General features: G+C 45.8%; 2 protein-coding genes across 3 annotated transcripts in view; one reads left to right on the forward strand and one right to left on the reverse strand.

The window, feature by feature from the left end:
* Positions 1-23,068, reverse strand: part of SLC5A10 (solute carrier family 5 member 10) — a 170,706-nt gene that overhangs the window by 40,783 nt on the left and 106,855 nt on the right. Inside the window, exon 10 of the mRNA XM_030213115.1 lies at positions 1,912-2,019. Within this exon, the coding sequence (XP_030068975.1) occupies positions 1,912-2,019 (108 nt within the window). The remainder of the gene's footprint in view (positions 1-1,911; positions 2,020-23,068) is intronic.
* Positions 16,257-23,068, forward strand: part of FAM83G (family with sequence similarity 83 member G) — a 68,755-nt gene continuing 61,943 nt past the window's right edge. For both annotated transcript variants that reach the window (XM_030213113.1, XM_030213114.1), the window contains exon 1: positions 16,257-17,282. In XM_030213113.1, the coding sequence (XP_030068973.1) occupies positions 16,809-17,282 (474 nt within the window). In that variant the 5' untranslated portion in view covers positions 16,257-16,808. The remainder of the gene's footprint in view (positions 17,283-23,068) is intronic.

Consider the following 23,068-nt stretch of genomic DNA (forward strand, 5'->3'; position numbering starts at 1 on the left):
CCGGAACAGGAAGTAACCTGTTCCGGGGCAGAGAGAGCAGGAACCAGCGGAGCCGACAGGCACGCGGCACCCCCCCCAGCAGCGTGCACCCGGGGCGAACCGCCCCCCCTTGGTACGCCACTGGATTGAGGGGCCTTTTTACTAAGCTGCATAAGCGCATACATTCTGCGCATCCCTGTCGCATTTATGCAACTGTAGTAACACTGAATTGCTGGACAGCGTAACTTTGGACAGATTCTGTTATAGAATAGGCTCTCACCACGCGTTCTCGGGGTGCCAAAACAGAGGCACAGAATTGTACCCTAAATGACTTGTGTAAAGTCACTCAGTGTGTAGTGTCTGGTATAAGCAGACCTGGATCTCCAGAATCGCAGTTCTGAGTACCAAACACTAGGTTATCATAGTGCCCCGAATTTCACTCCTGGTCAAATTATCCAGTTCTGAAACTCAAATTTATGCAGGAATAAAATGAGAAATACTGTATGTCTTTGGCATTCAAAATGGAACATAGTAACATAACACAGTAAATGACGGCAGATAAAGACCTGAACGGTCCATCCAGTCTGCCCAACATGATAACTCATTTTACATGGTATGTGATACTTTATATGTATACCAGAGTTTGATTTGTCCGACCGCAGAAGTCTGCCCAGCACTGTACCCGTACCAAGTTCTGAAGCTAACGTCGAAGCCCCTTAAAATTTACACTCCAGCCCATCCCTATCAATTCAGTCCATGTAGAACTCCAAAGAGTAACATAGTAAATGACGGCAGATAAAGAGACCTGAACGGTCCATCCAGTCTGCCCAACAAGATAAACTCATTCTACATGGTATGTGATACTTTATACCCGAGTTTGATTTGTCCTTGCCATTCTCAGGGCACAGACCGTAGAAGTCTGCCCAGTACTGTTCTTGTACTAAGTTCTGAAGCTAACATCGAAGCCCCTTAAAATTTACACTCCAGCCCATCCCTATCTATTCAGTCACGATTAGGGCATAGACCGTAGAAGTCTGCCCAGCACTGTTCTTGTACTAAACGTTCTGAAGATTCTGGAATCCTAAAGAGTTACAAGATTCCGGAAGCCCAATTAGTAGCAACATTCCACGAAGAACCCCAAAGAGTAACATAGTAACAGAGTAAATGATGGCAGATAAAGACCTGTATGGTCCATCCAGTCTGCCCAACGAGATAAACTCATTTTACATGGTATGTGATACTTTATACCTGAGTTTGATTTCTCCTTGCCTTTCTCAGGGAACAGACCGTAGAAGTCTGCCCAGCACTGTTTTTGTACTAAGTTCTGAAGCTAACATCGAAACCCCTTAAAATTTACACTCCAACCCATCCATATCAGTCATGATCAGGGCGTAGACCGTAGAAGTCTGCCCAGCACTGTTCTTGAACTAAAAGTTCTGAAGCTAATGTCAAAGCCCCTTAAAATTTACACTCCAGCCCATCCATATCTGTTCAACCACGATCAGGGCGCAGACCTTAGAAGTCTGCCCAGCATTGCTTTTACTCTCCAATTACCGTCGTCACCACCCAATCTCCGCTAAGATTAAAGAACCGATCTTTAAAAGCAAAACAGTGCAGCAAAAGGGTTATAATAAAAATAATCCCAAATCCATCCCAACCAAGCCTTTTGGGATTAGAATGCCAGGTTTATTTCTAACCTTTCAACGGATTTCCAGTGTCTTGCTTGGAAATCTTTAAAGGGAAACACTCACCAGTAATTTTCAACTGTAATTAGGAACAACCCAGAATACAGAGTGCCTGAGTGCACACCCAGGCCCAGAGAAATTATTAGTGCAGAAACAAACTTGCCTATCCCGCTCAGGCACTCATTTGATTGCGTTGCGTACCAGTTCCACTGCACCAACACCCTATGAACATGGAGGCTTCGCTTACCACTGGGCATCAGCATAATGACAAGCTTTGGATACGCAATGTTGGAGCATCCCACCTCAGCCCCGCACACTTTAACACACTCCTGCGGATCAACACAGGCAACAGCGTCTGGAAAAGAGAGAACAGCAGTGGTCGAAGGAACAGCAGAAATCAGCAGGGTCTTCCAGCCACGTTTCATGCCGTTCTCACTCTGCTACATCAAAGCAACGCTCAGTTAGTAGCAGCTGAGATCAACAATTACACCTTACTAGTAGCTGTGACTTTTAAATATCAATCAGTGTGTTTATATGCAGACAATATTGCCCTTGTGGCACCTTTAAATTCTACTGGCTTGGTCATTTCTCCAATTCAAGGGGTCCCTTCACTAAGTTGCGCTGAAAAATGGCCTGCGGTTGTGTAGATGCATGTTTTGGGCGCGTGCAGAATCATGGTGACTGAGCACGTAAAAGTTTGAAAATCATAGTATCGGGAGCCAATCCTGCTTATAATTGTAATAGAAAAACGCCTATATTGTGACCCAAATCGGGAGATAGACGTTTATCTCACAAAAACGAATAAAGCGGTATAATCGAAAGCCGAATTTGGACGTTTTCAACTGCACTCCGTCGCGGATGCGGACAAAGTTGATGGGGGGCGTGTCGAAGGCGTGGTGAAGGCGGAACTGGGGCGTGGTTATCGGCCGATCAGAGATGGGCGCCTTTCGCCGATAATGGAAAAAAAATATGTGTTTGTAGCGAGAATTTAGGGCACTTTTCCTGGACCCTGTTTTTCCACGAATAAGGCCCCAAAAAGTGCCCTAAATGACCAAATGACCACTGGAGGGAATCGGGGATGACCTCCCCTGACTCCCCCAGTGGTCACAAACCCCCTCCCACCACAAAATATGCCGTTTCACAACTTTTTATTTTCACCCTCAAATGTCATACCCACCTCCCTGGCAGCAGTATGCAGGTCACTGGAGCAGTTATTAGGGGGTGCAGTGGACTTCAGGCAGGTGGACCCAGGCCCATCCCCCCCCTACCTGTTACAATTGTGCTGCTTAATGCTTATTAGTCATCCAACCCCCCCCAAACCCACTGTACCCACATGTAGGTGCCCCCCTTCACCCTTTAGGGCTATAATAATGGTGTAGACTTGTGGGCAGTGGGTTTTGAGGGGATTTGGGGGGCTCAACACACAAGGGAAGGGTGCTATGCACCTGGGAGCTCATTTACCTTTTTTTTTTTTTTTTTTTTGTAAAAGTGCCCCCTAGGGTTCCCGGTTGGTGTCCTGGCATGTGTACTACGAATCCTGGCCCCTCCCACGAATAAATGTCTTGGAGTTATTCGTTTTTGAGCTGGGCGCTTTCATTTTCCGTTATCGCTGAAAAACAAAAACGCCCAGCTCATAAATTGTCGAATAAAACATGGACGTCTATTTTTTGCGAAAATGCGGTTCGGTCCGCCCCTTCACGGACCCGTTCTCGGAGATAAACGCCCATGGAGATAGACGTTTCCGTTCGATTATGCCCCTTAATGTAACCTTAAAAGTAAGGAAGAAACCCTGTCATATGTTTGTGCAAAATATAATACGTGAGTTTGTCATTTCATTTCCATAGAATCTAAACAAACATTTTAAATGGCGTTGCAATAATCCAATCATGTTAATAAAAGTGCTTGGCCTTATATTTGACTGTGTGTGTATTCAAAATTATTGGAAAGAAATTTGGTCACAACTGGTAGACATTTTCCACCTTCCTGGCTCAATAACTTTTAAATTTGTGATACTTAAAGATCAGTGCTTTAAAAGCTTACTGAATCCCAATGAATGTATCCTTGTTAACACCATGATATCTTTAGCTCTGGAAGTAATCTTTTCGCTTTGGAAGTCCTTATATCAAAGTCACTTACCAAGAATGGTGGAACTTATTGTTTCAAACTTATAAATACGAAACATACCTTGCAAAGAAATAATTTTGTTTTGCGTGGGATAAACATAAAGGAATCCTGTGCAGAAGGAAGGGATCCTCAGGAGCTTAGCCTAGAATGGGTGACAGAGCTGGTGGTTGGGAGGCGGGGCTAGTGCTGGGCAGACTTATACAGTCTGTGCCGGGGCTGGTGGTTGGGCGGCGGGGATAGTGCTGGGCAGACTTATACGGTCTGTGCCAGAGCCAGTGGTGGGAGGCGGGGCTGGTGGTTGGGAGGTGGGGATAGTGCTGGGCAGACTTATACGGTCTGTGCCAGAGCTGGTGGTTGGGAGGCGGGGTTGGTGGTTGGAAGGCGGGGATAGTGCTGGGCAGACTTATATGGTCTGTGCCGGGGCTGGTGGTGGGAGGCGGGGCTGGTAGTTGGGAGGCGGGGATAGTGCTGGGCAGACTTATACGGTCTGTGCCCGAGCCGGTGGTGGGAGGCGGGACTGGTAGTTGGGAGGCGGGGATATGCTGGGCAGACTTATAGGGCCTGTGCCAGAGCCAGTGGTGGGAGGCGGGGATAGTGCTGGGCAGACTTATACGGTCTGTGCCAGAGCTGGTGGTTGGGAGGCGGGGATAGGGCTGGCCAGACTTATAGGGTCTGTGCCAGAGCTGGTGGTTGGGAGGCGGGGTTGGTGGTTGGGAGGCGGGGATAGTGCTGAGAAGACTTATAGGGTCTGTGCCAGAGCTGGTGGTGGGAGGAGGGGCTAGTGCTGGGCAGACTTATACGGTCTGTGCCGGGGCTGGTGGTTGGGCGGCGGGGATAGTGCTGGGCAGACTTATACAGTCTGTGCCAGAGCTGGTGGTGGGAGGAGGGGCTGGTAGTTGGGAGGCGGGGATAGTGCTGGGCAGACTTATACGGTCTGTGCCCGAGCCGGTGGTGGGAGGCGGGACTGGTAGTTGGGAGGCGGGGATATGCTGGGCAGACTTATAGGGTCTGTGCCAGAGCCAGTGGTGGGAGGCGGGGCTGGTGGGTGGGAGGCGGGGATAGTGCTGGGCAGACTTATAGGGTCTGTGCCAGAGCTGGTGGTTGGGAGGCGGGGTTGGTGGTTGGGAGGCGGGGATAGTGCTGGGCAGACTTATAGGGTCTGTGCCAGAGCTGGTGGTTGGGAGGCGGGGTTGGTGGTTGGGAGGCGGGGATAGGGCTGGCCAGAATTATACGGTCTGTGCACTGAAGAGGACAGTACAAATAAAAAAGTAGCACATATGAATTTATCTTGTTGGGCAGACTGGATGGACCGTGCAGGTCTTTTTCTGCCGTCATCTACTATGTTACTACATGCCTTGTATAGGGAAAAATGGCTTCCACTTGTATCTTATTTTAACGATGTAAAGTGATGATGACTAAACTTGGTGTATCTTATGGCTTATGAATGCTTCATGTTCTGCTGTTTATCCTCCTTTTTTTTTTTTACCTCTTCCCCTCCTCCTTTTTCCCTCCCTCCTTTCTTTATCCTAATTTTGGAATTGTTTCCTGTTTCTTGACTGTGAGCTCCTGTTTTGCCTTGTATCGTAAATTGTTGCTTGTCATTAGGTTGCGAGCTCTTGTTTTTTACCTTTGTATTGAAAAATCAATAAAAGAAAGTAAACTTACAAAAATAAAAAATAATAAAAGCGTTTGAAACAATCTTCTAAAAATGTTAAAATAAAAATAGATGTCTCAGCCTCTGAACAATTATTCTATGAGAACCGCTCTTGGCCTGAATCTAAGTACAGAAGATTTTAAGATTAAAAGCAACAGCTCATCTGGCCCCTCTCTAAACCACTCCCTACCCCGGCCGGCACAATGACAGCATGACATGACCCACCCTCCTCATTAGCTAAAAATGGCTTTCTGTTCAAGAGAGACAAACTTAAGAATGGACTCTGGACAACGATGAGTCGCTGTGTCTGGATATTCAGGTGATCTCAGCATCTGAATCTATATATAAACTGAACCTGAACTTTACAACTCCAGCTCATGGTTGCCGTGTGGTTACCGAAAAGGATGCGTAAGCAGCAGTCAGTCGGTGTGACCGCAGGTAGATGCAGCCCTGCTTTTCTCAGCAACAGTAATGTCAGTAGTCGCTGTGCACTGCAGGTAGAAAGAGCTTTGCTTAGAGGCAATCATACCTGGAGGGGCATTTTTGATAGAACGTCTAAATCAGAATTTGGACGTTTTGCACAAAACGTCCAGATTCTAAACAGGAAAGACGGTAATTTTCAAAAAAGATAGATGTCTATCTTTTGTTTTTTGAAAATACTATGGATGTTTTGTGATTTGGAGGTTTTTCTTTTGGGGCCATTTTCAGAAAAAATTAAGCCATTGGGATGTAGGAGGAGCCAGCATTTTTAGTACACTGGCATCCCAAGAAAGCAATAGGGCACCCTAGGGGGGCACTGCAGTGGACATCATAAACTGCTCCCAGGTACACATCTGACCATTGTTCCCTTACCTTGTGTTCTGAGCCCCCCAAAACCCACCCCAAACCCACTACCCCCAACCGTAGTAACATAGTAACATAGTAGATGACGGCAGAAAAAGACCTGCACGGTCCATCCAGTCTGCCCAACAAGATAAAATCATATGTGTATACCTTACCTTGATTTGTTTCTGCCATTTTCAGGGCACAGACCATAGGAGTCTGCCCAGCACTAGCCCCGCCTCCCAACCACCAGCTCTGCCACCCAATTTCGGCTAAGCTTCCCTTGGTTCATTAATCTCATCCCATGGCTTTTCCTACCATCTCTATGCTGATGACTCCCAAATCTACCTTTCTACCCCTGATATCTCACCTTGCATCCAAACCAAAGTTTCAGCGTGCTTGTCTGACATTGCTATCTGGATGTCTCAACGCCACCTGAAATTAAATATGACCAAAACCGAGCTTCTCATTTTCCCCCCCAAACCCACCTCCCCATTCCCCCCGTTTTCTATTTCTGTTGATGGCTCTCTCATTCTCCCTGTCTCCTCGGCTCGAAACCTTGGGGTCATCTTTGACTCTTCTCTCTCCTTCTCTGCTCACATCCAGCAGACTGCCAAGACCTGTCGTTTCTTTCTTTACAACATCCGTAAAATCCGCCCCTTTCTTTCCGAGCACTCTACCAAAACCCTCATCCACACCCTTGTCACCTCTCGTTTAGACTACTGCAATCTGCTTCTTGCTGGCCTCCCACTTAGTCACCTCTCCCCTCTCCAGTCGGTTCAAAACTCTGCTGCCCATCTCGTCTTCCGCCAGGGTCGCTTTACTCATACTACCCCTCTCCTCAAGTCGCTTCACTGGCTCCCTATCCGTTTTCGCATCCTGTTCAAACTTCTTCTACTAACCTATAAATGTACTCACTCTGCTGCTCCCCAGTATCTCTCCACATTCATCCTTCCCTACACCCCTTCCCATGCACTCCGCTCCATGAAAAAATCTTTCTTATCTGTTCCCTTCTCCACTACTGCCAACTCCAGACTTCGTGCCTTCTGTCTCGCTGCACCCTACGCCTGGAATAAACTTCCTGAGCCCCTATGTCTTGCCCCTTCCTTGGCCACCTTTAAATCTAGACTGAAAGCCCACCTCTTTAACATTGCTTTTGACTCGTAACCACCTGCCTCCACCTACCCTCCTCCTTCCTGTACACAATAATTGATTTGATTTGCTTACTTTATTTTTTGTCTATTAGATTGTAAGTTCTTTGAGCAGGGACTGTCTTTCTTCTATGTTTGTGCAGCGCTGCGTACGCCTTGTAGCGCTATAGAAATGCTAAATAGTAGTAGTAGTAGTAGTAGCTTCTGAGGATCCATTCCTTCTGCACAGGATTCCTTTATGTTTATCCCACGAATGTTTGAATTCCGTTACCGTTTTCATCTCCACCACCTCCCGCGGGAGGGCATTCCAAGCATCCACCACTCTATCCATGAAAAAATACTTCCTGACTTTGCTTACTTTATTTTTTGTCTATTAGATTGTAAGTTCTTTGAGCAGGGACTGTCTTTCTTCTATGTTTGTGCAGCGCTGCGTACGCCTTGTAGCGCTATAGAAATGCTAAATAGTAGTAGTAGTAGTAGTAGCTTCTGAGGATCCATTCCTTCTGCACAGGATTCCTTTATGTTTATCCCACGAATGTTTGAATTCCGTTACCGTTTTCATCTCCACCACCTCCCGCGGGAGGGCATTCCAAGCATCCACCACTCTATCCATGAAAAAATACTTCCTGACATTTTTCTTGAGTCTGCCCCCCTTCAATCTCATTTCATGTCCTCTCGTTCTACCGCCTTCCCATCTCCAGAAAAGGTTTGTTTGCGGATTAATACCTTTCAAATTTTGAAAATGAGGTCTCTAGATCAGTGCTTCTCAACACAACTATCATAGACCTTACAGGTGAAGGGGCACCTATATGTGGGTACAGTGGGTTCCTGGTGAGTTTTGGAGGGCTCGCAGTTTCCTCCACAAGTGTAACAGGTAGGGGGAGGTAGGAGCTTGGGTCCACCTGTCTGAAGTGCACTGCACCCACCACTAGACTACTCCAGGGACCTGCATGTTGCTGTAATGGACCTGAGTATGACATCTGATGCTGGCATAGAGGCTGGCAAGTAATGTTCTTCATCATAGTTTTTGGGGGTGGGAGGGGGTTAGTGACTACAGGGGAAGTAAGGGGAGGTCATCCCTGATTCCCTCCAGTGGTCATCTGGTCATTTGGGGCACCTTTTTCGTAATAAAAACAGGTCTAGCTCAAAACGTCTAAGTTTTAGTCCTGGACGTTTTTGTTTTGTTCCATTATGGCTGAAAGACGTCTAAGTCTTAGGAACGCCCAAGTCCTGCCATGAACATGACCCTGACACGCCCCCTTGAGATTTAGACGTCCTTCTGACGGCCTTCAGAGAAAAAAGTCTAAAAAGGGGTTTTGAAAATACTGATTTAGACGTTTTTGTGAGATAAACGCCCAAGTGCTGACTTATGTCACTTTTTGGACGTTTTTCTCTTTTGAAAATGAGCCCCATAGTAACGTAAAACATACATTGTAAGTGACGGCAGATAAAGAGCTAAACGGTCCATCCAGTCTGCCCAACAGTCAAATTCATTCTCAATTCAAGAATTAAATCAACAATGAAGTCTGCTCATCAAAATCATTCATGCAGTGTTCTGGTTTTGAAAAGTGCTGTTCCACAGAGGTGACATCCTGGTTGGCATTGGCATGTTTTAAAAGTCGTCTATGTAAATATTTCCTTAATCATTACTTCGAAAGGAGTGAAGCCTGTGAAAACTGGGATTACTTTAATCAGTGGGATTTGAATTAGAGACTTAAGTATATGTATTGTTAAATAATTTCTGTTTTTTAAAAGAGAGAGAATGTAATCAGATGTATTATTTCTAACTAAAACCTGGACAATAAGTATGTTCTCAATGAAATGAATTGACTATACGCCGTATTTGGTCTTGAGGAAGCCAACCAGATGATCAATGTGGAATAATTAATTGGATGAGTAGTGTCTGGGGATAATCAGGTTAATACCATGTTTTCTTTGTTCTGTTTACTGTTTAATTGATCTCCTTGTCTTATTTCACTCTCCCTATTTTTCTTCACTTTGTGGTCTAAGAAAGAAAGATTGTATATAATCCATATATCTAGTTGGGATTGTTTTCTTCTTGTATTGTACTAATGTGCAATCATCTCTGTATTACTGTTTGCAAGTGACCCTTGTAAAATGAAAAATTATAAATAAATGATTAAAAAAAAGTTGTCTATGTAGATTAAATCTCGTTTCTAGCATGTAGCTGGTTTCTCCAATATAGCACCCGTCTTCACACTTTTTATATGGAATGATATACACCACATTTGAAGATGTGCATGTGAAGGATCCCCCTATGCTGAAAGTCAGGGTGACTGCAGGCAGATGCAGCTCTGCTCGTCTTAGGAACAGTCACGGAAGTGTGTGAGGCAAGGACTGAAAAAAAGAGGCCAGGTTAGCAGCATGTGTGAGTCTGAAACATCCTGACTTGCACAATCCTTTCCAGAAGTAGGACAGGATGTGTCACAGTTTCTGCCCTAATTTTAACAACAGCGCGGGAGAAAAACATAAATGGAAAGAGACCAAGGAAAACAGAGAAGGAAAAACAAGAAACGTGGGAGTCACTGGTCTGCCGCAGCTAGTGTCAATCTTGGTAATTCTCCTGGGTCCCTATTTCTACTCTCTTTACTGCCTCGTTTGTTTTATACCTGCAGATAACTCCAGCTTTCTTAGTGAACTGGACTGCTCTGGACCCTCACACATCAAGCAAACGTGCTTGAACTGCATCTTGCCCTTTTACGGAAAGCGCATCGGTTTATTTTCATGGAAAAAAATTCACCAGAGTCAATGAACCATATAAACTCCTCTCTCCACCGCCTCCTAGTCCCCTGTTCCCTACTCTGTACTTTCTAGCACTTTTTTCCAGTTTCCTTTCTCGACTCCCCTTTGTTTTTCTCAAGATATCCCCCCCCTGCCTTTTTTTTAAGCATTTGTAAACTGTTTTGAAGCCAATGTCAGGCCCCCTATGGTATATCAAGAATGTGGAATACATAAATAAACAAATATGAAGACATTTTGGATTTAGCTCACACCATTTTTAGTAGTGAGGTTTGTAGAAAAGTACGTAATCGAACATTTTAATTGACAGCGTAGGGTACAAGCAAAGATGGAACATACAGGCGCCCTTTTACAAAGCGTCGGTAAGCCCAATGCGGGCCCAACGTGGCCACTGGCAGTAGTTCCGGCTCGAGTGTAAGCCATTTTTGGCACGCCGGAAAAAAAAAAAAGTTCTAGTGCGGCGCTAATCCAGCGGGCATCGCCATGCACTGTCCCGTTACTGTCGGGTTACCGTGGGAGCCCTTACCGCCACCTCAATGGGTGGCGGTAAGTGTTCCCCGCCGCATGGCCACACGGTACGTTTTTTTGCCACGTGGCCATTTGGGGGGGGGGGCTTTTTACCCACAGCGGTAAAACTGGCCCTGGCGCACGGGAAAAATGGTCCCCACCTCTACCACAGGGCCCTTTTCCCCCCGCAGCTTAGTAAAAGGACCCCATAGATAGACAGATAAGAGAGTGAGAGAAAATAAGGAGACTAATTGAAAGAGAGTCGCACACGAGGAGTAATCCCTGCCCAGATCTGAAAGGAACCCCCCGCCCCCCCATCCCTGGCAGCTAAAAAAACAACATATATCATCAGAGAGACAAAAACACAGTACACAAGTACATTAAACAGAGAAAATGACAGCTGTGGTGTGTGTGGAGGAAGTTGATGGACTGGACAGAATAAACAGGCAGTGAGATAACAAACAGAAGCAAATCAGGTAAACGTTTCTTTGACAAAGGGCCAAACGTTCCAGGCTGAACTAAAGCACACACTGGGTGATTTTTCTGTGGTTTCTGGCAGGCGTCCAACCAAAAGACAACACAGGTCCCTATTCAGCCAGGCACAGACAGTGCAGAGGATTCAAAACTGAGTGATAAACAACAGCAGAGCTCAGGGGAGGGGATCAGAGCGGAGGAGAAGCAGAGGTGAGTCAGCTTCCTGCCCTTCCCTCCTGGGCTGGCCTCGGCATGGTGGGTCTGGCTTCTACGGGTGTCTATGGACCACGTTGTACCAGTTGCCAGTGTTGTTGAGCTGGGCTGGGCTCAGTGTCACAGGCTATATACAGGGGTGTAGCCCTTGGTTATGTTCTTCACTGTGGTGTTTGAGTCCAGAGATTAGACTTGGCTTGCATAGGTCTTGTGGAGGAGCAAATGCCCAGGCTCCTCCTTCACGTCCTTTTCTTCCAGGGTCCTATTTAATTCTATACAATTGTCATCCAATTTAACAATTTTTTTAAAACAATTTTTATTGACGATTAAGCATAGAAAGCCTCCAAAATGTTCAGTGTGTACAATGAACTAGAGTCGGTACACATATCAAGCTAAGCATATACAGGTATTAACCTCATCGTCAAATTTTTAATTTTTCCTCCCTACCTAACCCAACCCCACACCCATCCCACCTCCCCGATAGACTCTATTCCAACTTTTCTATTAATGGTATATCCCTACTCTCCTCCTTTCCCACCAATTTAACAATTTTGAATAACTTTACCCTCCTCCCCCTTACAAAGTGAATGGGCTTTGTTGGCATTGCCACACAGCAGCAGCTAGCACGGTTTTGTAAAAGGGGGGAGGGGTCACTTACCTCACTAGTTACTCCCATCTCTAGATCATTTATAAATATGTTAAAAAGCAGAGGTCCCACCACAGACCCCTGGGGAACCCCACTAACTACCCTTCTCCATTGAGAATACTGACCATTTAACCCTACTCTCCGTTTTCTATCTTTTAACCACTTTTTAATCCACAATAAGACAGCACCTCCTAAGGTAGTTTGTCAAATGCCTTTTGAAAATCCAGATACACTACATCCACTTGTTTGTTCACCTCTTCAAAGAAATGTAGTAGACCGGTGAAACAAGACAAGATTTCCCTTCACTAAATCCATGTTGGCTTTTGAATATACTCTGTAATTTTGTTCTTTATAATAGTCGCTACCATTTCAGGCTCACTGGTCTATAATTTCCCAGATCACCTCTGGAACCCTTTCTAAAAACTGGCATTACACTGGGCACCCTCCAATCTGCTGGTTCCATGTTTGATTTTAAAGATAAATTATATATTACCAACAAAAGCTAACAAGTAATGTCCTGATCCTGTGGCAGTAGGGAATCAGTGGTAGATTTGCTACCATAGAGCGATGATGTGGTAGCCGTGTTAGTCCACTTTTAAAGGTAATAAATAGTATTAAAATAAAACACTACTTATTACCTTTGCTACCATAGAAATGGGATGGAGTAGAAGAAGCACCATTCATACTACAGTAATAAAAGAGAGGCATGGAGGCAGTATGGTACTGAAGGGACAGCAAAAGTCCTGTATCTCCTTCAGCTTCCTGTTTAGACAGGAAGTGCCACGGGAGGAATACAAAGATGAGAGGCTGTGGCAAGAGGTCGAGGAGGAAATGCAGCACTGCTGCCGTCCATACTGACACCGTATAGAGAAAGGGGAGGAGATGGACAGAGAAGGTAGATGGAAGACTGGAAAGCAGAGAAAGAGAGAAAGAACCAGAAAGTGAGACCAGAGGGAGGGGTGGAGATCAAACAAAGCAAGAAGCGATTGAAGGCTGCCAAGTGGAGAGCATGAAAAGGGGAATAGAAGAATGGAGAGAGCAAGAAATGGGGCGGAGCGCTAGGAGGTAGAGAGAAGACAAATGCTAGTTAACCAAAGCCTCAGAGAACTGAGGCAGACATTTGGGGGGTAATTTTACAAAAGGATTCCTATGTAAGTTCATGTGTGCGACCTCTGTGTGCAAAATGACTGTGTACATTGAAACTCCACCCCCTACTGTGCCCCTGGAGGTTCATCCACAACTCCCATAAGAGCTGATGCTGAACTCTTTCCATGTATGTACTTCATACATTCATACGGCCTACAACATTTCATAAGAACCCTTTCTAATGGATAAAACAAGCTTTACACAAAAAGAAAGTTTCCTGAAATTGTGTGTGTGTGTTCATGTGCTAGAATCCGGGGGGGGGGGGGGGGGGGGGGTGTCAGGGTGCATTGATTGAGGCAAGAGTGAGTGGTTCCAGAACTTAATGAGGTGAAGGAATTCCTGGATTCCGAGGTGCTGTGTGAGGATGTGGGGGGTGGGGGGGTGAGTGTGTGAATGTGTGCGTTTGGAGGGATTAGGGTGCCTCCACTGCATGAAAATCTATCTCATGAATATTCATTGTAGATATCCTAAAAACCTGACTGGCTGGGTTGCCTCCAGGACCAGGCTTGGGAACCACTGGATTCAGGGGTGGACTAAGAGTGATCTGAACCCCCGGGCAGTGAGGGTGACCTGCCCCCCCCCCCCCCCCCACATCGCCTCACTGCTGCCCCCTCTCCCACACACCACAGTCCCCAAACCTCAGTGGGCCCTTCCCAGTCCTGCCCACTACCGTTATTCTGCCCGGCGCCAGCGCCGTGTTTTCAAAATGGCAGCTGAGACTTCGTACGGTAGACTCATGGGCCTTAACAGTCTTGCGAGACTGCCGCAGGGAGTCTCGGCGGCCATTTTTAAACACAGCAGTGCCGGGTAGAATAGTGGCAGCGAGCGGGAGTGTTGTTCTTTCCCCCTCCCCCCCCCCACAGAGGCCACTAGGGCCCTTCACGGTAGGACTAAGGGGGTTGTAGTGTGTGGCAGAGGGCAACTGGGCCCCCTAGAGCCCCTGGGCCCTCGGGCACCTGCCCAGCTGCCCGAAAAGTCAGTCCGCCCCTGACTGGATTAGTGTAATTGTGAGTATGCGCAGTGCTATTGGTGTTTTGCTACAGGAGTTACATAAGAGCATAAGAATTGCCATTCTAGGAGAGATCTCTCTATTAATTACCCGACACGGGCCGTGTTTCGGCGCTGGACAGCGCCTGCTTCAGGGGTCAAAGAGGGGGAACACATTCAGATGTACATGAATTGAGTTCAATGCCCCAGTGTATAATTTAAAAAGTCGCCGTTCGCCGCACCGGAGACAGTGCAGCTCAATGGAGAGCTCTCTCATGCGCATCAAAGCGCCGAAACACGGCCCGTGTCGGGTCATTAATAAAGAACTTTCATTGTCCCAGTCTTGAAGGCCCAGTGTTGCTTTTTCTGTTTGTATACTTTCTGTGTGTGCTGTATTACCCTCTCTATTTGTGTTACATTCAAGGAGAGACCCAAGGTCCGTCCAGCCCAGGATCCTATTTCCAGCAGGGGCCAATCCAAGTCACAAGTTCCTGGCAGGATCCCCCAAAAAGTAAAATAGAGTAAATGCTGTGGATTTTCTCCAAGAGAAATGAAGAATTCATGGCTCTGAAGGAGAGTGGGGGAGGGGGAAGGGGAGGTGCAGGGCCAGCTCAATCATTAGGCATGACTAGGTGGTCGCCTAGGGCAGCAGTTTCAAGAGGGACAGCAAAGAGCAGCTGCAGTCAAAGCAAAAGTAATAATCCTGAAGGAAGCACCAGCAGGTACTTTACACAGAAAGAGTGGGGATTTCCAAAAAACAAATATTTACCCAGGTATTTGGCTTTTAGAAATTACCCTCATTATGAATGTATGAAAATGTTCATTTAAATGCATGGGGTCCAATTATACATTTTTTTACAGTTTTGTTCTGGGATAGCTGGCATTTATGTAATTATGATCATTTTATGTTTAAATCTCAGCAAGTGTCCAGGAGCCCCAATACTAATTGAGGGGACACAAGACTGAAGGGTTCCAAATACCATAGCATGAGCACTGGGGGGAGGATAGCTAATGTGATTGTAAGTGTGTGAATCTGTGCACTATGGTTAGTGTGATTGCGAATATGTATGTGAGTGTGTGGACTGTAGGTGAGGGAATTCCTGGCTCTAGGGGGGGGGGGGGGGCTGTGCATGTTTTATGGAGGGGGTTGTGTCTGTGAGTTTGGGCACAGAAGTTAGTGTGATTGTGAGTACACGAGTGTGTACACTGGGGTTAGTGTGATTGTGTGTGTGACTGCACTGTAGTTACAGCTGCCGCTGCAGGAGTTAATGAGTGAGGTGAGAGCATTCCTAGCTCGGGGTGGGGGTGTTGTGTGTGTTTATGGAGGGGGTTGTGTCTGATTGTGAGTTTGGGCACAGAAGTTAGTGTGATTGTGAGTACACGAGTGTGTGCACTGGGGTTAGTGTGATGTGTGTGTGACTGCACTGTAATTACAGCTGCCGCTGCAGGAGTTAATGAGTGAGGTGGGGCGCTGTGTGTGTTTTACGGAGGGGGTTGTGTCTGTGATTGTGAGTTTGGGCACAGAAGTTAGTGTGATTGTGAGTACACGAGTGTGTGCACTGGGGTTAGTGTGATTGTGCGTGTGACTGCACTGTAATTACAGCTGCCGCTGCAGGAGTTAATGAGTGAGGTGGGAGCGCTGTGCGTGTTTTATGGAAGGGGTTGTGTCTGTGATTCTGAGTTTGGGCACAGAAGTTAGTGTGATTGTGAGTACACCAGTGTGTGCACTGGGGTTAGTGTGATTGTGTGTGTGACTGCACTTTAGTTACAGCTGCCGCTGCAGGAATTAATGAGCGAGGTAAGAGCATTCCTAGCTCGGGGTGGGGGCGCTGTGCGTGTTTTATGGAGGGGGTTGTGTCTGTGATTGTGAGTTTGTGCACAGAAGTTAGTGTGATTGTGAGTACACGAGTGTGTGCACTGGGGTTAGTGTGATTGTGTGTGTGTGACTGCACTGTAGTTACAGCTGCTGCCGCTGCAGGAGTTAATGAGCGAGGTGAGGACATTCCTGGCGCTCCGGTTCAGCCCATGTGATCTCAGGCAGGGCTGGGCGGAGACCTGGCGTCACCGTTTTGTCTTCTTTCATTTCCTCTCCTGCTCTTACCTGTCCAACTCAGCACTACCTGTCAGCCAGGTCTGAGCCCGGGAGCGAGTGGCCACCTGACCGGCTCCACCAGCAAAAACCTTCACAGCTGTTAAACAGAGACTCTGGCTCAGAACCCGCCGCTGCTAATATTCATTTCTGTCACTTTTTTTTAATTATTATTATTTTGTTTTTATATTGAAAAGACCAGAAAAAATACAAGAAAGTGGGTTTGGGCTAAGGAGGAATAATCTAAATAAAAGGTGAGCACGTTGGGAAAAATGAAAACCTTTGGACGTTTTCCTGCTATAGGAAGTTGACGAGAAGAGGAGAAAAGATTTGCTGCTTCCGAGTTTTCCAGTAACACGTTTAACCTTTTTCTTTGAACAGCCACATGGGCGAAGGGAACTTCAAAGCGCTGGTTATTTAGACCAGTTTAAAAGTCAAAGAAAACTTAAACTCTGACAGTAATTCCGATTAAGTAGAGAGGGGGGGGGAAAACCCTGGAACTTCTCTGCTCTCTGTTGATTCATTCTCGGGATATACGGATACTTGAATCGCAGAGGTAAGTTTTGCACCTATGGCTCTGTCACAGATCCAGTGTCTGGACGACAATAATGTCAACCGGAGACTAAACGAGACCAAGGCCGAGTTCTTCTACAGCGAGGAGCAAAGGCTGGCTCTGGAAGCCTTGATCACCGACGGCGTTGAAGCCTTCAACCAGGTCCTCAAGAAAGAAAACATTAGGGAATTCCTTTCTGAGCTGGAACTAAAGCGGATATTGCACGGAGCTCAGCCCTGTGGCACCCTCCACATCGGTGGAGATCATGGGACCGAGGAAGAGGAGGACGAGGAAGACGAAGAAGGCGTGGAAGACTCTCTGCAGTACTGGCCCATGAAATCGGATTGCTCCATCCCCGAACTGGACTTGGGATGGCCGGATATCTTTACCTACCGTGGTGTGACCAGGGCTTCCGTGTACATGCAGCCACCCATAGACGGGCAGCCCCACATCAAAGAGGTGGTGAGGAAGATGATCGTGCAGGCACAGAAGGTAAGAGGTTTGAGACTCGCAGGGGACCAGGGAACTGCAGGCACCAGTAAAAAGGAAGAAATGCATTTTTCCTCCAGGAACTCGGTACTGTAGTGAGACATTAGAGTCCCCGCCATTTCTTATAAATAATTTAAAGCTGATGTGGGTACTAGGCCTCTAGGGGGCAGAGTTTAAGGTCAACATGTAGGGGGTATTTTTATAAAGTTTATTCTGCCTGGAAAAGTCTCATTTAGGAGCAGAAAGGGGCTTTTCTAACATTGCTTGACTGCATAGTGTGTAAAAAAAATTACATGTGTGGAAAATGAGTGAAATTAGGTGCTCAGTCACCAATAGGCATGGGGGAGGGGTGGAGAGGGGATTGGGCAGAGCAGGGATGGAGTTGCTATGTATGTATGTACTTTTTAAAATATGTGTGTCCAATCACAGATTTACACCTTCAGAATGGGTGTAAATATGTGCTTAGCGGTTCTGGAACCCTAATTCATAAAGACACAGGCACCAATATTACCTTTATGCAATAGGCACTTTTTGAACTTATCACATAGATGTCCTGTTAAGAATTTACTCCTCACAATGTAGATGGTACTAAGAACAGAGAAGGTCATATGTGATTACATAGGAGTGGCCTAGTGGTTAGGGCACCGATCTTGCAATCCAGAGGTGGCCGGTTCAAATCCCGCTGCTGCTCCTTGTGATCTTGGGCAAGTCACTTAACCCTCCATTGCCTCAGGTCCAAACTTAGATTGTGAGCCCTCCGGGGACAGAGAAATAGCCAGAGTACCTGAATGTAACTCACCTTGAGCTACTACTGTGGAGTGGAACAGGTGGATGTGAAGCATCTGTTCACGCTTTCCAGGACTAGGGGGCATGCGATGAAACTACAGTGTAGTAAATTTAAAACAAATCGGAGAAAATGTTTCTTCACCCAACGCGTAATTAAACTCTGGAATTCGTTGCCGGAGAACGTGGTGAAGGCGGTTAGCTTGGCAGAGTTTAAACAGGGGTTAGATGGTTTCCTAAAGGACAAGTCCATAAACCACTACTAAATGGACTTGGGAAAAATCCACAATTCCAGGAATAACATGTATAGAATGTTTGTACGTTTGGGAAGCTCGCCAGGTGCCCTTGGCCTGGATTGGCCGCTGTCGTGGACAGGATGCTGGGCTCGATGGACCCTTGATCTTTTCCCAGTATGGCATTACTTATGTACTTATGTAAAATCTAAATAAAAAATGATAATAATAATACAACCTCTAGTAATTCCTGACCTCCAAACCCACCCATTCCTTACCCTTTGTTCCATGTAAGCCACACTGAACCCTACCATTCGGTGGGAAAATGCAGGATACAAATGTAATATTTACTTCCAGTCTAGAAACCAGGCGATCTGTTGTACCATGCTGAGCACTGGCCATTTATCCTTGTAGTGTAGGAATGATAACAAGGGGCCTCAGCCCTCAGTCTTTACCTTGGAAAGGAACAATGCAGTGAAAATGATCTTATCGTAATTGGAATCAGCAGTTGGAACAGATATCCTTAGGATATCCCTTTTTCTTCTTTCTGGTTTTCATTTCATTCGGAAGGTGAAATAAATATTTATAGGGACACTGTCAGTCTGGTTATTATAGTGGTGATTTATTTACAACTGTGGTGCAAGAGAAACTATTTAGATAGAAGCAACAGGGACTGAGCTGCAGCTCACTATGAACTGCTTTAGCAGAAGGAGTCAGTCGTGCTAGGTTTATATTTCTTACCTGCTGCACCAAAAATGTAAAATGAAAGCCAAGTAAGGGGATTCGAGAGGTATAAAACAAGGCACAGTTTTCTATGAATGCAATTTAATCTGTAATTCAAGCTGTTTTGTGGTGACTGAAGCACTTTCAGGAGTGTCATTCTTTTTCACGTTCACCTGTGGTGCAGCAACAAAGATATGTACATTGAAAGAAGTGGGTTGGCTGGTTCTGCTGAGCTATAAGAACATAAGAGTAGCCATACTGGGTCAGACCAATGGTCCGTCTGGCCCTGGATCCCGTTTCCAACAGCGGCCAATCCGTAGGAGCCGACTCTGTGGGTGCTTGAGCACCCCCAATATTGAGAAAATTGCTTGAATGTGTCCAGGGAAGGATTGTTTCCGTTAGGCTTAGCACCCCCAATAATTCTGAAAAGTTGGCTCCTATGGGCCAATCCAGGTCACAAGTATCTGGCAGAATCCCAAAGAGTCGTAAGATTCCAGAATCCCAAAGGGTAGCAAGATTCAGTGCAGAAATAGCAACACTTTTCAGAGCTTAACTATTTGTTAAGTGAAAAAAAAATGTTTTCTCCTGTTTATTTTAAAGTATTACCTTGTAACTTCATGAAGTGCCCTCTAGGCTTTGTACTTTTTGAAAGTGTAAACAATCGATTCAAGTTTACCCATTCCTACTCCACTCAGGATTTTGTAGATCTTTATCATAACCCTCTAAAATTGTGAGCAGCTGTAACTTCTGGCTGTGTAGTACAACAGTGACCCTCGAGTTGTACCAAAAACTGTTCTAAGAAAACAACAAAAGGAAAAAAAACAAGAGCTAAGCCTTGGGCCCGAGGCTGCTATTTTGCCAATCTTCTGAGTACGTGTCATAGTAACATAGTAGATGACGGCAGAAAAAGACCTGCACGGTCCATCCAGTCTGCCCAACAAGATAACTCATATTTGCTGCTTTTTGTGTATACGCTACTTTGATTTGTACCTGTGCTCTTCAGGGCACAGACCATATAAGTCCGCCCAGCACTATCACCGCCTCCCAACCACTCTTACATCGGCCCTAATGATATCCGTTTAACATCTCTGAAAGCTCGGTGCTTAGATATTCTCACTATTGTATATGTAAGTAAATCGGAATGCCATTGTTTGCGCTGATCACCATTAGATCATAATGCATTGTGCCACCATCCTACTGGCACGTGGCATGTTCACTGCCATTCCAACACCATTCTCTCTCATAGGTACATTTAGGGATAAACTGAATCAAACTTTAAATACTTACCCCCTCCCGTTTGCACAGCCGTGAGGCAATGCCGACATAGCCCATTCAAAGTCTGTGGGCTGTGTTGGCATTAGCGTGCAGCTTAGTGTACAGGGGGTAATGTGAAACCTCACCCCAAGTCCAAAAAGTCTCTTTTTAAAACAAATTTAAATACTTAACACTCCCCTACGTAATCCATTTGCTGAAATTCTTTCTTGATTGGGCTTAACGCAGTATGGTTGAAAGTGAAATGCCAGCACTAAGGGACACTCGAGGAAGTTACTTGGAAATACTTTAAAAACAAATAGGAGGACATATTTTTTTCACTCAACAAATAGTAAAGCTCTGGAACACTTTGCCGGAGGATGTGGTCAACAGCGGTTAGCGTGTCTGGGTTTATAAAAGGTCTGGACAAGTTCCTGGAGGAAAAGTTCATAGTCTGCTATTGAGACAGACATGGGAAGCAACTGCTTGCCCTGGAATTTGTAGTATGGAATGTTGCTACTATTTGAGATTCTGCGTGGAATCTTGTCACTCTTTAGGATTCCGGAATCTTATCACTCTTTAGGATTCCGGAATCTTGCTATTCTTTGGGGTTCTACATGGAATCTTGTCACTCTTTAAGACTCCAGAATCTTGCTGTTCTTTGGGGTTCTACATGGAATGTTGCTACTCTGAGATTCTACATGGAATCTTGTCACTCTTTAGGATTCCAGAATCTTGCTGTTCTTTGGGGTTCTGCATGGAATCTTGTCACTCTTTAGGATTCCAGAATCTTGCTGTTCTTTGGGGTTCTGCATGGGATGTTGCTACTCTGAGATTCTGCCTGGAATCTTGTCACTCTTAGGATTCCAGAATCTTGCTATTCTTTGGGGTTCTGCATGGAATGTTGCCACTATTTGGGGTTCCTCCAGGTCCTTGTGACCTGGCTTGGCCACTGTTTGGAAAACAAGATACTGGGCTAGATGGACCATCGGTCTGACCTAGTATGGCTACTGTTATGTTTTTACCAGCCAACACATTATCCAAAGTACTACTTGGTTGTCACAGAAAAGTTGACTTTGAACTTTTGCTGCATCATGTGATCGTTTGTTCTGGAATTACTGCCAGACTGTGCAGTGTTTATCCAAAGCATGGAAAAATGATCAAAAATAAACTCATTTTAGTCCGATCCGACAACCTAACAACTTTCACTGCAAGGTTTGGGAGGTTTATTATTTCTTATTAACACGAAGTTGAATTAGACGATGCATCACGTTCTGCGTGATGGAGAATGTATAAAGAATGCCAGGCGCAGAGTAGGGTTATAAAATTCCTTTCTAGATCTCATGTCCCATCTCACCCTGATAATTACAGCAAACGTCTGTGTACATTTGGGGTGGATTTATATAAAAGCCTTTTCAGGATCTTGAGGTCACAGCTGAGCGTTTCTGGCCTGATAAACGTCTGTTTGAGAAGCCAGTTCTGATAATGGGCAGAGCTGGAGGTGGGTGTGCGTTTCAGGAGTGTATGTATTTGCAAGAAAACCTTTCCAGTCCTCTCAGGCTCCGCTACAGAACCTTATGGACATTTTAGATAGCAGTGGAGGTACCCGTGTCACTGGAGACCCTTCTCGATCTCTAGTTGCTGACCCTATCACTTGCCCCAGCCATTACTTTCTGTGTCTGCTCAGATACCCTTGAATAGTACTTCCTTTGGCTGCATCCACCACCCCTACGACTTCTACTGCTTATCATTTCTATGGCGCTACTAGGCATACACAGCACTGTACACTGGGCATGAAGAGACAGTCCCTGCTTGAAAGAGCTTACAATCCAAACAGGAAAAATAAGGGAATTTAATAAGGTGGGAAAGATAAAAACAGACATGGGTACAGTGCAAGTGAATAGGGGTTAGGAATTAAAAGCAGCATCAAAAAGGTGGGCTTTTAGCCTAGATTTGAAGACGGCCAGAGATTCTTTTCCTCAGAAGAGGAAAAGCAGGGGGCTGAGAACCAGGGTTTAAATTCCGCTTCTCCCACCGACTCCCCCAGAGATCTTAAGTAAATCAGTCACTCTCAGGGGTCCTTTTACAGAGTAACGGTAAGCATTAACCCGTTCTTTCCGCATGCTAAAAGGGCTCAGGTGTCCCGCGCTAGTCCTGGGATCAGCGCATGCCAATCTCGCGCTAAGAAATATTTTTAGTGCAGGGGGTGTGTTTGGAGGTGGAAAGTAGGTGTGACCTGTGCTAATCAGGAACCATGGATAAATCGCTGTTTGCTGCCCGATTAGCGTAGGGTTAGCGCAACAGTCCTTACTGCCTAGTAAGTAGGTATCAGTGGAGGCTCACATGCTAATTGGGAAATTAGCGCTTGGCCATTAAAGGAAAGCTAGAAATTGCGGCCATTTTACTGCCATGCTAATATGGCCTCCGCATGGGAAAGTGCACAAGATGGGTCATCTCTTGTCATTGATGACCATCTTGTGTCCTTGGTTCATCACAAGCTTTTTTCCGCCTGCCCACTGTCGTTTGCTAACTATGCTCTATGTGGGATTCCTTTCGGTTTTCTTTTTGTTTCCTCCATGTGGGAAACCCACATACTAAAAACAGTACAGGCCACGTTTTAGCACTGCTTAGTAAATGGGCTCCTTTATTTATTTATTACATTTGTACCCCGCGCTTTCCCACACATGGCAGGCTCAATGCGGCTTACATAGTAGCAATATAAAGAATTACAAAGTCGTAAGAAGAATATACAGTTTGTGGTAATCGCAGAACTAATGGGGTTAACGGATAAGAAAGTAA

Source organism: Microcaecilia unicolor, chromosome 8 (assembly GCF_901765095.1).
Source record: "Microcaecilia unicolor chromosome 8, aMicUni1.1, whole genome shotgun sequence".
Lineage (NCBI taxonomy): Eukaryota > Metazoa > Chordata > Amphibia > Gymnophiona > Siphonopidae > Microcaecilia > Microcaecilia unicolor.